The following is an 18,763-nucleotide window of genomic DNA, read 5'->3' as shown; positions in this document are numbered from 1 at the left end:
TGCTTAAAATACTTGCGTTATTTGCTATCATGCTCTAGAAAGCTAAAGGTCCTGTTTCAGAAAAAAATGTGTGCATGGAAAAATCACTGTCTGCAGATTTGAACATAATGGCTCAGACTTTAACCTCCATTGAAATCTGTTGGGACAGATTTAAATAGATTGGGATGAGGTCTTTAAGTAACTGCAATGTCACTGGGAGGAGGACAGTGATGAGAGGAGAACAGTTTCTTCCTGGAGATCAGTCTTTGATGATGGGAGTTATTACTGCACCAGATACTGGTATAAGTATCACTTTCAGCCTTAAAAAAAAAAAAATGAAAATCACCTAGCTTGTTAAAAATACACTGGTTCCATTTAAAAAAAATAACATATATCCTGTAGCTATTGGAAGTGATGCCTTAGTGTTAATACACAGACTAATAAAAACGTTACCATAAAAAGATTTGCTGACCAAGTAGCAATTGTTTCAGCTACTAAGACTTTGGCAGTCCTTCCACAATTCACTTAAAATAAATGAACTTGTCCTTGTACTTCTTAAGCCAAGTCCAAAGGAATACTTTATAGGGTCAGTAGGGGAGCTTAATCTCTCCCTGATTTGTTTCAGTGCCTATCACCACACAACGCATTTGTCTTTGCAGACGAGAAAGAATTTAATGATCTCTTGCACATACCTTCTCAGATAGGTTTAGAATTGCATTAGGAATAGAAAAGAAAGTGTTCTGTGTTTCCCAGCTCCAAACAATTCTCCATGGGAAGCTCCCATTGATCTAAGATGTATGCTCTGGTAGCTGAAATTCATGTTGAATAGCTTGTCTGTAGCTGAAACATATATCCAACACACTGGCCCATTTATGTGCCTTGGACGATCGTTGCTTCTTTTAGCCCATTACATCTAATAGAGAACACAATGATAATTTGCATGCATTGCCATTCCTTATGCCAGCAGCATCAACCTTCACACAAGACAAAACAGAGCAAGTTGTCTGAATGTCCTCAAACAAAGGTAGGGAGTTAGGAGAGAACGTCAGGGTTTGTTACTTTTGTTTTCTTTTGGCTCACAAGAGCCAAAGTCAAAGTAATATTGGTGAAAAAAAAAGTCTAAAACATTCCTCACTACGGGTTCTTCCCCAAACTAAACATTTAAGAAAATGTTTGTGCTGAAACTCCTAAAGTATTGAGAATGTCATCAAACAAGATACAAAGCTGCATTGTCCAACATTTAAATGCTGGGTTGGTTCAGCTCCTAGGGCTTGGCAGTGTGGTAGGATCCCATGAGTCTCCTAGCATAACTGCTTAACATCAGGCTTAAAAATCCAGTGCTTTCCATTCCTATCTGACACTCCTGATTTACATTATAGTAACTGATGGAAAGACTAACCTCACAACTGCAGTTGTCTACAAGTTTGGTATCTACTTTAATTGCCTGGGCTCCCTGTATAGTCCATGGAAAGAAATGTGCACCTCCAGAAGGCAATTCATCCCACCTCATCCAGACTCTTCTCAGCACCAAGTGCCCTCTGAAGGTGCCAGTCTTTTCCACTGGCTATTGAGAGAGCCTAACTGGTGACATCCATGCTAGTAAATCCAAAGGATGGGTAAATGAAACAGTAAATGACAACAAAATTGAAAAGGCTTGATTACAGTCTGCAGTCTTCCATGCAGGTACAGTGTTAGCACACTTCATGGCACCACTTTGGCTTGGTACCAGCCAATGTGCTCTGACACAATGCCAGGAATGGGTAGAGGGCCAGCACTGATCAGAGGCCATTCCCAGTCAGCCATCTGGATGCAGATCCTCTGTTGGGGGGCAAGGCAAAAAGAGCTTTGCCATGTACACGTGAGCCACCAAGTGCCACCTAGCCCCAGGGCCACCAAACTGTACCTGTCCTATTTTATTTACTAGTATAAATACAGATTATACTTCCAAATTCTACATGTCTAAAGCCATGTAGAATGAATCCATCCTCAATCACTACAAAAAAAAAAAAAAAAAAAACAAACCAAAACAAGAGATAAAAAAAATATTTAGGTGTGAAGCCTGCTTGCTTGTCACTGTGAAAACCTTAACTGCTGTACATTTTTTACTCTTCTGTGCCAGCTGTCATTAAATCAGACCCCAATCTTTTCACTTTTGGTGGCTCTGTTTGCACACCAGCAGAAGAAGAAAGGAAGAAGTGCAGAGGGAAGCACTCCACGCTGGTTGAGACAAAGCAGCAAGGCTGCCACAGCAGCTATCACTGCCTGAGCAGTTCTCATAAAACCATTTGGCAGAAACAGCCCATCGTCTGGTACAAGGTATCACAACACCAGAAAGGAAACAGCCGTACTCACACACAACACCAGGCTGAGTGGTGTGGTTGACACGCCTGAGGGATGGGATGTCATCCAGAGGGACCTGATCAAGCTCAAGAAGTGGGCCCATGTCAACATCATGAGGTTCAACAAGGCCAAGTGCAAGGTCATGCCCCTTGGTTGGGGCAACCCCCAGTATCAATACAGGCTGGGGGATGAAGGGATTGAGAGCAGCCCTGCGGAGAAGAACTTAGGGATACCTAGGGATTAAAAACTGGACATGAGCTGACTGTGCACAGAAAGCCAACTGTATCCCAGGCTGCATCAAAAGGACTGTGGCCAGCAAGCCAAGCGAGGTGATTCTGCCCCTCTACTGCAGGAGGAGTTAGAATCCTATGTTCAGTTGGGAGATTATGATCTGGTGGCAATTACGGAAACATGGTGGGACAGTTCACATGACTGGAATGTGGTCATGGATGGCTATGCCCTTTTCAGGAAAGACAGGCCAGCCAGGCGTGGTGGTGGAGTTGCTCTCTATGTGAGAGAGCAACTACAATGTACTAAATTCTGCCCAGGAGTGGATGACGAGCGAGTTGAGAGTGTATGGGTCAGGATCAAGGGGCAGGCTGGCAGGGGTGACACTGTTGTGGGCGTCTGTTACAGGCCACCAGATCAGGCTGAGGAAGTTGATGAGGCCTTCTATGGGCAGTTGAGAGTGGCCCCACAGTCACAGGCCCTGGTTGTTGTGGGTGATTTTAACTTCCCTGATGTTTGCTGGAAGGAGCATTCAGCCAGCCAGCCACAGTCCAGGAGGTTCCTCCAGTGAGTGCATTGATGATAACTTCCTCATGCAGATGGTGGAGGAGCCGACTAGGAGAGGTGCACTGCTGGATCTCATCCTCACTAACAAGGAGGGTCTGGTTGAAGCAGTAAAGGTTGAGGGCTGCCTGGGTTGCAGTGACCACGAGATGGTGGAGTTCAGCATCTTGGGTGGCAGGAACAGAATAGCAAGTAGAATTGCAACCCTGGACTTTAGCAGGGCTAACTTTGGCCTTTTCAAGCAATTGCTGGGGGAAATCCCATGGGCAAGACTGCTTGAAGGAAAAGGGGCCCAAGATAGCTGGATTGCATTCAGAGATTGCTTCTTCCACGCTCAGGATCAGAGCATCCCCACACGTAGAAAGTCAAGGAAGGGAGCCAGGAGGCCTGCGTGGTTGAATAGGGATCTGTTGGGTATGCTCAAGCAGAAGAGGAGAGTTTACAGGTCATGGAAGCAGGGGCTGGCCACTTGGGAAGAATATAAGGCTGCTGTTAGAGGATGTAGGAAGGCAGCTAGGATAGCCAAGGCCTCCTTAGAATTACAGCTGGTGAGAGGGGTCAAGGACAGCAAAAAGAACTTTTTCAAATACATAGCAGATAAAACTAATACCAGAGGCAATGTAGGCCCACTGATGAACGGGGTGCGTGCCCTGGTGGCAGAAGATACAGAGAAGGCAGAATTACTGAATGCCTTCTTTGTCTCTGTCTACTCTGCCGGAGGCTGTCCTGGGAGCCCTGTACCCCTGAGACCCCGGATGAAGCCAGGTCAATGGAGGAGGTTGCTTTAGTTGATGAGGACTGGGTTAGGGAGCAATTAAATAGTCTGGACATCCATAAATCCATGGGTCCAGATGGGATGCATCCGCGGGTGCTGAGGGAGCTGGCTGAAGTCATTGCTGGACTGCTCTCCATCATCTTTGCCAAGTCTTGGGAAACGGGGGAGGTGCCCGAGGATTGGAGGAAAGCAAATGTCACTCCAGTCTTCAAAAAGGGCAAGGAGGAGGACCTGGGTAATTATAGACCGGTCAGCCTCACCTCTGTCCCTGGGAAAGTAATGCCACAGCTTATCCTTGGTGCCATCTCAAGGCATATCAAGGATAAGAGGGTTATTAGGGGCAGTCAGCATGGCTTTATCAAGGATAAGTCACGTTTGACCAACCTCATAGTCTTTTATGAGAATGTAACAAGGTGGATGGATGATGGCAGAGCGGTGGATGTGGTCTACCTTGACTTCAGTAAAGCCTTTGACACAGTCTCCCACAGCATTCTCACACCTAAGTTGAGGAGGTGTGGTGTAGACAATAGAGTAGTGAGGTGGGTTGCAAACTGGCTTAAGGAGAGAAGCCAGAGAGTGGTAGTCAATGGTGCAGAGTCTAGTTGGAGGCCAGTATCTAGTGGAGTGCCTCAGGGGTCAGTACTGGGGCCAATATTATTCAATATATTCATTAACGATTTAGACGAGGGAACAGAGTGTACTATCAGCAAGTTTGCTGATGACACTAAGCTGGGAGGTGTGGCTGACACGCCAGAAGGCTGTGCTGCCATCCAGCGGGACCTGGACAGGCTGGAGAGTTGGGCGGGGAATAACCTAATGAAATTTAACAAGGGAAAGTGTAGAGTCCTGCATCTGGGCAGGAACAACCCCAGGTTCCAGTATAGGTTGGGAAATTACATATTAGAGAGCAGTGTACAGGAAAGGGACCTGGGGGTCCTGGTGGACAACAGGATGACCATGAGCCAGCACTGTGCCCTTGTGGCCAGGAAGGCCAATGGCATCCTGGGGTGTATTAGAAGGGGGGTGGCTAGTAGATCGAGAGAGGTTCTCCTTCCCCTCTACTCCGCCCTGGTGAGACCACATCTGGAATATTGTGTCCAGTTCTGGGGCCCTCAGTTCAAGAAGGACAGGGAACTGCTGGAGAGGGTCCAGCGTAGGGCAACGAAGATGATTAAGGGAGTGGAGCACCTCCCTTATGAAGAAAGGCTGAGGGAGCTGGGTCTCTTTAGTTTGGAGAAGAGGAGACTAAGGGGGGACCTCATTAATGTTTATAAATATATAAAGGGTGAGTGCCATGAGGATGGAGCCAGGCTCTTCTCGGTGGCAAACAATGATAGGACAAGGGGTAATGGGATCAAGCTGGAACACAAGAGGTTCTGCTTAAATTTGAGAAAAAACTTCTTCTCAGTGAGGGTGACAGAGCACTGGAACAGGCTGCCCAGGGAGGTTGTGGAGTCTCCTTCTCTGGAGACATTCAAAACCCACCTGGACATGTTCCTGTGTGACCTCACTTAGGCATTCCTGCTCCAGCAGGGGGATTGGACTAGATGATCTTTCGAGGTCCCTTCCAATCCCTAACATACTGTGATACTCTGCTCTGGTGAGACCACACCTGAAGTCCTGCATCCAGCTCTGGAGCCCTTGGTGCAGGAAAGACATGGACCTGTTGGAGAGGGGGCCAGAGGAGGCCACATGATGATCAGAGAGCTGGAACAGCTCTGCTGTGAGGACAGGCTGAGAGAGTTGGGGTTGTTCAGCCTGGAGAAGAGAAGGCTCCGCGGAGAGCTTATTGCAGCCTTCCATTGCTTAAGAGGCCAATAAGAAAGACAGGGACTTAACTTTTAGCAGGGCCTGTTGCAATAGGACAAGGAGTAATGGTTTTAAACTAAAAGAGAGAATATCCAGGCTAGACACAAGGAAGATATTTTCTACAATGAGGGTGGTAAAACACTGGCACAGGTTGCCCACAGAGGTGGTAGATACCCCATCCCTGGAGACATTCAAGGCCAGGCTGGACGGGGCTCTGAGCAACCTAATCTAGTTGCAGATGTCCCTGCTCATAGCAGGGGGGTTGGACTAGATGACCTTTAAAAAGGTCCCTTCCAATCCAAACCATTTTATTGTTCTATGATTCTATGTTCTGTCTTGAAACAAACACAGCTAAAGAACAGTGTATTAAGCAGCACTTTTTACCAGCATTTATGATTGACTGTTCAATACTGAGGATAGTGCCTCCTTGAGCAACACACCCTAATTAGCAGCTTACCCAATTATAAGCCATCTGTGTTCACTCTGCATAATCTAGTCAGATGTCACATCCCCTGATATTGTTCTAAGAATTTAAAACAACAACAACAACAAGTTATTCTCAGAAACTGTCCAAATAGTAGATTTCAGCTCTGACCCTTGAGCAAGAACTGTGGTCACTGAGCACACTGACCGCAGTGTCCTGGTTAAACCTTGACACCACAGTCAGCTCAGACCTTGAGATGAAGATAACAAGGAGTCAGGATACAGCTGGCACATATCTATGAACTCAGTGACAACTCAGCCTTTCCAACAAACTGGCCTGGAAGATGAGTGAGTTTCCATTGCCTCTAACTTCCACTCTTTACAGTCTTTCACTGGAATTTAACTACCTTGTCAATGGGACTCCAATTGACACTCTCCATCCTTTGGTTCCAGCGAGCCGGCCACTTAAAAAGTTGATTTTTTTTATTTTTTTTTTTTTTTTTAACACACTTTAAACAACCTAGATCAAATTAGGAATATTTTTTCAAGATAATTTTTTAGTTTTATTTTTTGATCTAATCATTTTTCTGGTAGTTTGTCAAGAGAGTTACATATATGCATACTAGTTACAAATTAAGTTATATAGTGGCATGAAATTAACTGCACTGGAAGCTAAAAAGCTTTTGATAACATTAAGAATATCAAAAAGGCAATATCAGAGTAAACTTCAGTGTGCTGTACCAGAACTGTATGTTAACGGGAAGAAGCAGTAATGCTTTATGACAAGGTCCGTGTCCATATGCTTATTCACATTTCTTGACCTTTCTCAAGGCTCCCAAGAAAAACAACTTTGTAAGAAGTCTTATGATGTGAGCACTTCCATATTAACATCTGGATGAAGAATTCCCAACTCAATTCACAGGTGGTACTTTACAAAAACACACTTCAGAGGACCAGGATATCAAACTCTGCCAATATGGTCCAAGATATAAATAGAGGCTTGAACTCCACACATCTCACGTCCCTGAATTACCAATCCCCTGAGCCATCTAATATGCATGGAAATTCTGTGTAGCTGGTTAAAAAAAGTATTTTCATTTCCTCTCAATTAGAATTAACCTACTCGAGTAAGTTAAGGTTTCATAAAATGGGATGGTTTGTGTAACTTCTAACACAATTAAATATTAATAAACTCCTGTAGGAGCAAGATCAATGGAGTACAAAATGTATTCCTGAATTTTACCTTACAAGATGTCACTTAAACCACTTATATATTTCTCTATACTCTGTAAGAAGTTTTATATAGCAGTAGAAGAGTGATGAAACCACACAGAAAAATCTCAGCATTTGCAGAATAAAGAAGTGTGTGCATCTCATGCTCAATTTCAAGAATGGATTCCACCACAGTCTAAAATAAATATGACATGTGCGATAAACATTCATAATCAACCTGAAGTATTATACAGTCCATATAGATAGTGACTAACCTAAAATCTAAATTTCCCCTTCTCTGGTCCTATTTGCAACAACGCCGAAATGCTATAAAACCAAACGGTAATCACCAGCCTTAAATTACAATATTAAATTTCCTCTATCCAGTTTTCTGTATAATTCTGTCTGACCTTTTGTGAAATAACATTTCTAGGTGTCTGGTTTTTGCTGATCTCTTGGGTCTAGTATGAGTTTTCTCTCCCTTTAATTACAGAAGAATCATAAATCTGAACCTCCATTTCTAGTGTTATAACATAAGGTTGAAAGTACATTCTTCCTGTGATAGAGGTATTAGAAACACCAGTCAAAACAAACACCAGGCAACTGTTCTTGAATTTCTAGCAGTTTGGTCTAAAAATGTAGACCATGGAAGTCTACAGAAACTTTTTTAAATAACTTTTTTTTTTTTTAGTTTTTAAACACTGATAAGAAATATATATGCTTAAACAAAAAAAAACCTCAGTATTACTAAAATAAGTAAAATATCCCCCACCTGAATAATAAAAACATTCTGGTTATCCACTTCCCAAAATCTTTCAGCGAAGTCTAAGTTCCCTGATTCCTCAACCCAAATATTTCATCCCCTGACCAGTTCTTTCACTGACATGTTTACAGGAAGGTTCATTTTCTTTACAGATTACAAAAAAATTCTAAGGAAGCACCACAGTAAAACTTACATTGACATTCTTTGCAGCATTTGCCATCCACATACGCCAGGGCAGAGTTAAGCGGGCAGTCAGAATGGGGGCAAATCAAAGCTTCACACTGCACAGTTCCATTCTAGAAGAATAAAAGGTGCTTAACTGGTAGTTATATTTAGCAAGAGCAGAGACATTCTCTAACACAGGAGCTTAAAAATTTATTTTCAATTCAATGAACTCTCTAACAACACCCAAAAAAAAAAGACATTTTAACATGGTTCTTTTAATAACTACAAGAACAGACACTATAGCTTTACAATCTTTTAGACATATATGATATGTTCTTTGAGATGATAATGATAAAAAAAACTTCTTTAGATGCAAATCTATTTGGAGGTAAAACATTCTGCCAATCAGCAGTAAACTGACATATTAATGTGAAATAATAGGCTTAGAGAACAATACTCTGCCTTATGACTTTTACATAAGAGACAGTACATTTATAATAAAGCTGCAAGAAAAATCTGAGGCAAAAATACGTAATGCATTTAACACTAAATTCAAAGAATTTTAAAAGCTATCAGCCAGATTTGATACCATGGACTAAGTCGTCTTCTTGTCAACCACAAAACATCAAAAGAAAAATTAATATCCCTCCAGAAATACTAATATCAAAATGATACTGAGCTTAAGGAGAACCATTTAGCAAATTACAGATAGCAGCAAATCAATCCAAGGTGCAGTACAGACAACAACTCACTTTTTACTAATTTCTAATGGTCTTTGGATTAGGCATTCAATGAGTTCAAATGGTATTAATGTGTTTTACATGAATGGACAATAACAAAGATGCCATGGTTTGTGACCTGAAAGGATACTTCCAATCACTTCTGGAGCTGTGATACCTTTGGTAATCTTCCATACACCTAACAAATCTTTCTCATTCACGATATAACAGAGTATGCGTATGACCCTGACATTTTACTCTTCATTACTTATTGAGATGTAACCAAAGGTAACCAATGAGAATCAGACACAAGGGATATATTAAATCATTTACTAAGAAAGAGCCTGTGTTCATAGTGACAAAAAGCATGGAGAAAAACCATCAGCAACTCAGTGCATGGGAATAACATGATAGCTAACTATACTGTATAGCATCTGCCCATGGTGATATAGGAGAGCTACAAATGCTGGCGCTGCTGCAACAATAGGAAAACTTATTTATTAATACTATTCCTCAGATCTAGAACAGCTTATCTAGCACTTCGTTGTTGTTACTACCTAGCACACACCTGGACATTTTCTCATTATTTGTCTCTATAACAATAACACCATAATCAGAGGAAACACCAGAGTTCCTGAGCCTCCACTCAAATCGTAGCCATACCATGCAAGTGCAGTTCTTACAGCCATCTGTCCAGGACTCAAACTCTCTGTAAGTCGTGCCTTTCATTGTGCAGGTCCTTTCACAGTAGCACTGATCCAACTTGTTCATCCTCTGCTCCGCTTGGGACAACTGCATTTACAGTTCACAAAAAAGTTTTGAATTTGTAAGTGGTTTTCACATTAGTATAGACATGATTGAAACTGTCCTCCTTATCGTAAAGCATGCAGATGAGAGAATACGTGTAGGAAAATGCAGTCAAAAATACTAAAACAATTATTATCAAATACATTAAACCACCAGTCATTAGGAGATGGATATTAAGAAGCAAGACACAGTGTATTTCATCTTTCACTAGTAACATCAGGGGCAACATGAAAAAAGTGACTAGTTCAAGACTAGTATGGTTCCTGATTTCTTATCTCTATGTGTGAACTGATCAAGAATCTTGCTCTATGTCAATGACTTGCAGAAATTAGGCTATGCACAGAAGACCTGAACTTGACCAAAGAAGCAAAAGTGGAGGTAAAGGTCAAACCAACATATTAGTAACTGTTCTTCCACTTCAACCAAGTCATTTTTATAATTTATTTACCAAATTAGCCAGGTAACAAAATTCGTGTAGACATCTAAAAAACTGACATTTAAAAGCAGAAGACTAGTCTATGTTCACTGGCAGATATTAATGCTTTTGATGTGATATTTTGAGGCGGAAAAAAATAAAAAGCTGCTTTGGATTATCAATTCCTTGTCTTGCATGTATTTTGTCTGAATATGCCTTTGGCAGCTCAGGTCTAGAAAAGTCTTCAACCAGTAAGTCTTGATGCAATAAGCACTATAAGCACAGTAACCTACTTCATTCTAGGTTTATTGACTTTTGGCTTAATAGACAGAGCATGAATATCTAAGAGCTCTTTCCTTACTCAAGGATTTGGATTCTGTTTATTATTAAAATATATGATTCTATACAAATATTAAAACATAAGAAAGCTCTCTGAACTGAGAATTTGTATGTACAGACACTAAGCACAGATATACAAATAGAAACATTATATAAACATATCATGCAGGGATCTTACAGATACACACACATCCCCATATATGCACAAAAAAATTAAAAACACAGCAATTAAAGCCTTAGATTCCTCATTTCTTCTATGCCATGGCTCCTAGTAACCATTACCTTAGCTGATGTTTTGGCTAAAATGTCTTGTAGTTCCATAATTTTCTGCACAAGTCCATGGAAATCATTACAAGTTGGACATGCTAGAATAACAAAATACGTATATTAAGAAAATTCCCATGTCGTCACAATAGGTTCAATGGTATCAAAGTTGACAACCGATACACTGAAATTCAAGGTTTTAAGAAAGCCCGTAGGAGAGAAAGTAGGCACAAAGCACACCTTTCATTTTATCGTATAAGAATTAATAGACTTACTGCGATTAAGATCTGGGCATTGAGAAATAAATCCTTGAGGCATGACAAGTAATTGGACATCTTGCATTATACCCTATGTGTAAGTGGAGAGGGAGAAAAAGGATGCATTACTTTTACCTGTCAAAATTATGTCTTTCATTCACCATGTAAAACATTAAAGCTTGCACAGAAAAACTGCCTAATAAAAACAATACTTATAAATACACAGCTTCTTGCCTGGACCAAATGCAGTGATAGAAGAATAAAGTAAAATAGATGTACTAATACAGACTTGCTGAATCTTTTTTAAAGACATAAGAAGCAAATAATTTTAAAGACATGAGATTAAATGTCAAGATGTAATTTTGTGGCAAGAGTTTGGTTGTTTTGAATTCATTGTTATTTTTAGTTAGCCATTGCAGAAAAGCTTGAAAATGACCTTTAAAAGTAATTTGAAAAACAGCTGCAGTTTCAGTTACTTTGAAACTCTTTTAAATAAAATGCAAATGTTTCACTAGGCTATAACTGTCAAGCAGAAGTGAAGATTAAAGAAACTTGAGTCAGGAAAGGACATTCATGCAAACCCTTTATGACTTTGATCGGGATCTTTTCATAAAGCACGCAGAATGCTGAGAAACAACATGTCTGTTACACAGCTGCTGAGTCACATGTCGTCAAGACTTTGGGGGAATGGGAAGCTTAGCATGAAATTTAACTATACCATCTGGAAAGGGCCAGTTTCACCCAGAAGAATAGATCCCATGCTTGCAGGCAGAATTTACATGCAACCTTAGTCCTTAAGGTACAACTAGCAGCCACCTTGCTGCTCTCCAAAAGCAAAGGCCAAATAGTAACCTCAAAGTGAGCTATCCCAACATATTCACTCCAGATGTCACTTTCATTCATGACTCCCTCCCTGCATCTCCAAAACTCCTTTTTAGGAGGAAAAGCAAAATAATTACAACATACTGATAATGTTTCATGACACTAAGAGCACAATACAAACTAAATGCAAAAGTCAGCATTTCATCCACATACACATGGTGTTTAATACAGATGTTGCAACATCAAAGAACCAGAATTTTGACCTCCAGTGAATGACATAGAGTGACTTAGCAACCTAAGTGACCTACAGGGGAGAGCAGGTGTCATTGGAGAGCAACTAAGAGGGTACTTAAGTACCATGCCTACCTTTACACCTTAACAACAAAGCTATGATCTAGGGCTACTGGATGCTCCTCAGTGTTGCACAAGGAACTCCAGTGATTCAGTTTGGGGTCCCTTACTATAGGAAAAGTATTGAGGTGCTGGAGAGAGTGCAGAGGTGGGGGATGAAGCTGGTGAGCACAAGTCTTACGAGAAGCAGTTGAGGGAGCTGGGGCTGTTTAGTCTGGAGAAAAGGAGGCTGAGGGGAGACCTTATCAGCCTCTACAACTACCTGAAAGGAGGTTGCAGCACGGAGGGTGTTGGTCTTTTCTCCCAAGTGGCAAGTGGTAGGACAAGAAGATATGGCCTCAAGTTGCACTGGGGAAGGTTTAGATTGGATATTAGGAAAAAATTCTTCACAGAGAGGGTGGTGAAACAGTGGAACAGGCTTGCCAGGGAAGTGATGGAGTCACTGTGGAGGTGTTTAAAAAGCACACAGACAAGGCTCTTAGGGACATGGTTTAGTGCTAGAGTTAGGTTATGTTTGGACTCGAGCCTAAGGGTGTCTTCAAACCAGAATGATCCTATGATTCTAACAGCGAAAAAAATAAGTGTGCCTGAGACAGAGCTTCACATCAGGACTTCCCACAGCACATGTTCTAGAAGTCAGGAGCAAAGACCTCCTTAAAGAGCACACCAAAAACCTCACTGTATTAATTTATCCTCCCTTCCTTCCTTGGAGTCATCAATTTCAAACTCATGTCAACCCAAGTTAAGACATTTTCATGAAAACGAGGAAAGGCAGGGTCCAACCCATTCAACTTTAAAACTCTCTGAACACATTAGCCAGTATCTAGATCATATAGCTATTAACCGTCAAGTTCCTCCAACTATTTGAGGAGTGTTATTCATCATATAACAGCTGTGACATGAGCTGATTCTGCCACTTGTCAGGAATTCAGGTTCCTTTTTGTTCTCCCAAAATAACAACAGGGAGCTGTGAGATCTACCCCAACTGGTTTCCCAAACCAGAATTTCCTGACAGTACATGAGAGGCTTTGCACAGGCTCCTAAAGAATCTAGGGGTTCAAATTAACACACTACTGGATGCCAGGTACTGAGAGAAGTTACATGGTACCAGAAATCAGATAGCCATTATTGCTCTCAGAGACTTCAGACCTTAAGGTGAAACAAGTACAAATACAACACAGAGTGAATATATCTCCTGGCACATTGGTTTAGTGTAGCAATATGAGGTCCAAAATCAAATACAGCCAAATAATCTTTTTAGAATGACTAACGATTTACAGTACTTTTATCCCTCTGGACAAGCCATTTAATCACTCAAAGCAGTCCAATTTTTGGAAATAGCTAAGCACTTGGACCTCTCAAAATCAGATCAGTAGGAGTTGTCCCACAGCTAGTGTCTAAAAAGATAGGCTCTCCAAAACACTAGGAAGTTTTGAAAGTCCTCCTCTTCTAAACTAGTGAATCTCCTGTCTTCCATGTCACATTTTTAGATGTGGTTTGACCACTGGTACTATATTATGCTAAAGAAATCACTTATCACAATATGTTTTAGCTATATCAATGCTCTTTTAACAGCTGTCCATTTCTGTATTTCTGTTAAGCTGGTTTATATTTGTAACTGAGGCAAAATTCTCCAGGTATTTTGTTTAAGTTTATCCTTCTTGAAAAGAAAGAAACAAAAAACACAGTCCACTACTGGAGTACTTATTATTCTACATCTAATGAGCTTCTTCACAGTGAACATGATTTGGCAGAAAGAAGAATATAATCAAGTCAAAAACTGAGAAAGAACAAAAAAATAAAGGAATATTTTTAAAACTATTAATTATTAATATAAGCATGTACAATAAACAAAGTGTATCTGAGATCAATTTAAGCAGTGTATCAACATTTTCTGATTTTATTCTTGGAGTCAACTGCTTATTTAAAACAGAAATACAATTTTGCATCTTGTTTAACAGACATCCTCTTAGTCTTTCGGAGGAAAGAAAAATAAAACCAAAGTCATGCTTCAGTTTTCAAATCTGAGTGCCCCACTGGACCTCTGTATTTCATACACAACAAGGACATAAATTAGCATTTAAGTATAGCAAACAGTATTTCAACCTCCAAAAACTCACTTTGGCACAAAAGCACAGAACTTGCTGTGAAAACCATAGTCAAAATGTTTTACACTGAAAAAAAGATTTAGCAGGCCATATTTTAAAAAGTTATTCGGTCTGTGATCAATATCATCAATTCTGTTTTGCAGCAGAAGTAAAAAGATATCTACAAGGAGGAAAACGGGACTATAGTGTCGAAGGGATCCACAGGGATGCCATCATTTGTTAAAGCAGCTCCAGAGAAGACTGAGGCCAAACCACTGATAGGTCCTGTGACCAATGATTGCCACCTAATGGGCTCAGAGGAACCAAAATTTACGCTCCAGTTCAACATAGCATTCACTTCTTCCATCTTGCTAAACACCAGGTGCATGCTATATATGTGTGTCAAAGCAGAAGCAGTAAGCAAAAAAAGCATGTGCAAATATTCTTCCTCTGGGGAAAAAAAAAAAAAAACAAAACAAAACAAAACATTCTCTTCATTGATGCTAGTCATCTCATTCATTTCTGAGCCGAGAAGATATTGTGATGAAATCTGAGTCTCATAAAGGCAATGAAACTGGAATTCCCTAGACTGCAGTGTTCTGTGACATGCACAAAAAACTGCAGCTAGCTATGAAACAGAGCTTGTAGCGAGGAGGGTGTCAGTCTGTTTTCCGAAGTAGCAAGTGATAGGACAAGACAAAATGGTTTCAAGTTGCACTGGGGAGGTTCAGATTTGATATCAGGAAAAATTTCTTCACTGAAAGGACTGTCAGGCATTGGAACAGGCTGCCCAGGGAAACTGGTTGAGTCACCATCACTGGAGGTGTTTAGATGTGAAGATGAGTTTCTTACGGACATGGTTTAGTGCCAGTGTCGGGTTAACAGTTGGACTTAAAGGTCTTTTCCCACCAAAACGATTCTATGATTTATCTCCTGGAATTCTGTTGCACTTGGCCATTTACCTTCACCTGTCTTAGGCTGCTCTTGGCTGTGTCATTTGGTGACACCGAGCCCTATGCATGCAGATCTGCAACTTTTAGTGCAGTCCAGTCTGATGGAAACAGCTCACTGCATCAGATATGCTGATACACAACACTCAGAACTATTATGATTACAGAAGCACAGACTGGTTGAGGTAGGGAGGCACCTCATAGGATCATCTACTCCAACTCCCCTGCTCAAGCAGGATCAGCCACATCAGGTTGACCAGGACTGTGTCCAAATGGCTTTTGAATAGCTCCATATTCATCTTATTCTGACCCACCTCACGGCAGAACTGTTTTGTTATGTTCAAATGGAATTTTGGGTGTTTCAGTTTTTGCCTGTTAATCCTCAGCCTGTCAGTGGGCACAGCTGGGAAGAGTGTGGATCCCTCATCTTCATTCCCACCACATGTTCAGGTATTTATACCCATGGATGAGATTGACCCTGAGTTTCTCTTCTCTAGGCTGAACAACCCCAGCTCTCTCAGCCTCTCCTCCTATGAAAGATGCTCCAATCCCTTAATCTTTGTTATTTAAGCTCACTATTTTCCTTTCAGAGAATGCATACCTTAAAATAACCATGTGCATTATTCCTCTGTCCCAGCCAAAAGGTTGTACCCAAAGGTAAGTCCATGAAGGGCTTCTCCACCACTCTCTCATAAATTCTGAAAAGGAAGGGCAAAACAAAGTCCCAAGTTGTCATCAGTTAATTTACTCAGAGCTGGAATGTTCCAAATGTGATAACTTACCAAACAACACTCTTTACTTACTTATTGCAGTCCACATGTAAAATCAAGTGAGAGGCACTGATGGCTAAGGAAAGCCTGTGCCATTTATCATCCGCCAAAATGTATGGGAATACTTCTGTGTGGGAGCGATGACTGCCTGAACGATAATGCAACCTGATTTCATTCCGATGACCGCTGCTTTCCAGCTCCAGGTACCTGTACCACAAATGTATCATCATGTCGCGAACCATTCTTATCAGCACAGCAACATTTCACATAATACAACTTCTCATTATGATGCAGGGACAATTTAAAAGAGAGGGAAAAACAAGCAAGGTGACACAAAGATGAAAGTAGACACTTTCCAGATTTGCACTGCATCCTTCTTAATAACACAGAGCAGCAGGTTCCAACTGTCATGTAAGTACACAAGATCACAAGCCAAATTTTTTTTCTGCTAAGAAACTATTTTTCGTAACACAATATGATTGGAAATATAGCTACCCTATTGTGAATAAATGCCTCATATGCTAAAAGCACAGTAAGGATACTCTGAAGTCATGAACGCATGGAAGACAACACCAAGTTTTGTGATAAGGACGTCATTAATCATTACCAACCAGGGAAGTAAGCAAGAACCAAGACTGGACACTGCTTTGTTTGCTTTTCGATGTACTGTTAACACCCCTTCCATGTTTCGCAATGAAATTTCTCCGAAGAAATACAAAATCGAGAAGTGCTAATTCTTCAGAACAATTTATAATGTCTACATATCTGCTTTGTTAAATCAGTATGTGTATTGGTGTGTGTGCACATATATTAATATAAACATGTGTGTGTATGTACGTACGTATATGCATGTATAAATGTATATACATGGTAGAAATACAGTATTGCAGCTGTACCAAGATAAGTCCACCATACACTAGATTTGCACATTGCAAACACAAGTTTTGCTGGTGAAATTCCAGCAGATCAATTTAAAAATCATCCCATAACTAAACTTGGTACTTAGATAGGCCTATTTCTTGTATATCAGACCTCTTCTGGGAACAAGCTTGACAAAACATTTGTCTTTTAAGTACTGTGTTTCTCATTTTTAAGTCACCCCCTCAAAAAAATTGTTTTTAAAACAGGAAAGAAAAACAGAAATGAGGATTCTCTAATAATCACATGCAGCCTACAGCTAAAAAGCAAGGAAAATAACACTGTATGTGGCGAGATGCACAACTGAGAGAACGGACAATTCATTTTTGTCTGTTTTTGCTGCTACATCTGCAATCAGGCATGACAGTGGTTTGCAATCTGAGTGCACATGTGTTTTAGGGTGATGTCATTTACTTGAACAAGGTCTCTATATTAAAGAACAGACAAGAAAATGATTGCAGTTTTCAAGAGCAAAGATGAGACCAAATCAAAGCCATCTTGTACCATCATTTTCCCTAGGAAGAGGTTGGGTTCACTGCACATCTTCCTTCACAGTGTTTCACAGTGGAACATGCCTAGCAACAGCACAATAACAATTACCCTTTGGCAAAACCGGTAAAGGGTAATTTATTCTTCCTTACCAGTATTAACACCGTAGTTCACTAGAGTCAGCAATATATTTTATAATCTGCGATAATTTACCTCCTTGTGGCCCAAAAATAATTTTTGCATTGGCAAGAAGTGTAAACTAATTGAAGGTCTGGCTGGAAAAAAAAATGGGCAATAGTGGCAGGACATCATTCAACTTAATAACCTCCTTCATAACTCAAGCTTCAAGGATAAAAATAAGGTCACTCTCAACCTAAGGAAGAAGTGGAACGTTAGAGAACTGGAGTCCTCCAGCAACTTTTAAGCATCTCCACCCCATTGAAGATACAATCTAGAAGAAGAAAGGGATGGATATGTTGAAATATTATCTCCTGGTAGAACCAAGAGATAGCTTCTGCTCTCTTCAATGAGAGAACTGATGCCAGCACACAAAGATGCAGGCAGGGAACAAACTACACCAGTAGACATACAGTCAGTACAGAAGGTATAAAATGAACAGTCACGTTGCCCCCTTATGCAAGTAAGACAAGGAAATCTCTCAGAATGAAACATGAATTTCCCAATCAAAAGAAGATAGACTGTAAAAAATTCAGGAATTAAGAACTGCTGAGAGAGGTGCTGACATTCAATGATGCTGCAATAAGCGAGGAAAACTTTTTGTGCAGCTTTGCATAGCAACTGGGGACACTTGGGGCTTTGTTTTAACTATGATTAACACGCTGTTTGGAGATACACAGGCAATCTTTTTTGTTGTTCCATTTGGTAAACTAAGAAATACATCTACCTTCCAAAGGCTTGATGATTGTTAGAGAAAATGTGCATCAAAATAGAAAAGAAAATAACAGCCATAAGGAGAATTATTAGGAGAGTAATTTATGGTTTACTAATAATCTGTAGAGGCTGCAAGAAAAATTAGAAAAGCAAGTGGAATGACAGCTGGAACAATACTCCCTTCAGCCTGAACTAACGCCCTAACACCGAGACACAGGGAAGTGAAAGTTTCCACTTTATTTTTTTCAAAATACTGTGCTTGCTATTCCCCTTTTCTAGATTTGCTTAACTGCTTGGACTTAAATGGCTCTGTCTCAGTCTCATGAGTCTCAAAAGACGGGACAAGCCTCAGCACTGACAGATACGGGTGGAAATCCAAGGTCTACCCCCAGTGAGGCTTCTCATGCCATCTGTGAGACTGTAACA

General features: G+C 40.7%; 1 protein-coding gene across 2 annotated transcripts in view; it reads right to left on the bottom strand.

The window, feature by feature from the left end:
* NELL2 (neural EGFL like 2) overlaps nucleotides 1-18,763 on the bottom strand; it is a 156,511-nt gene that overhangs the window by 106,097 nt on the left and 31,651 nt on the right. For both annotated transcript variants that reach the window (XM_005499911.3, XM_021284094.2), the window contains exons 4-9: nucleotides 16,073-16,246; nucleotides 15,871-15,967; nucleotides 11,078-11,150; nucleotides 10,821-10,903; nucleotides 9,641-9,769; nucleotides 8,287-8,389 (exon numbers count right to left, since the gene is read on the bottom strand). In XM_005499911.3, coding sequence (XP_005499968.1) covers nucleotides 8,287-8,389; nucleotides 9,641-9,769; nucleotides 10,821-10,903; nucleotides 11,078-11,150; nucleotides 15,871-15,967; nucleotides 16,073-16,246 — 659 coding nt within the window. The remainder of the gene's footprint in view (nucleotides 1-8,286; nucleotides 8,390-9,640; nucleotides 9,770-10,820; nucleotides 10,904-11,077; nucleotides 11,151-15,870; nucleotides 15,968-16,072; nucleotides 16,247-18,763) is intronic.

Source organism: Columba livia, chromosome 1, assembly GCF_036013475.1.
Source record: "Columba livia isolate bColLiv1 breed racing homer chromosome 1, bColLiv1.pat.W.v2, whole genome shotgun sequence".
Lineage (NCBI taxonomy): Eukaryota > Metazoa > Chordata > Aves > Columbiformes > Columbidae > Columba > Columba livia.
This window is presented reverse-complemented; position numbering and strand designations above follow the sequence as displayed.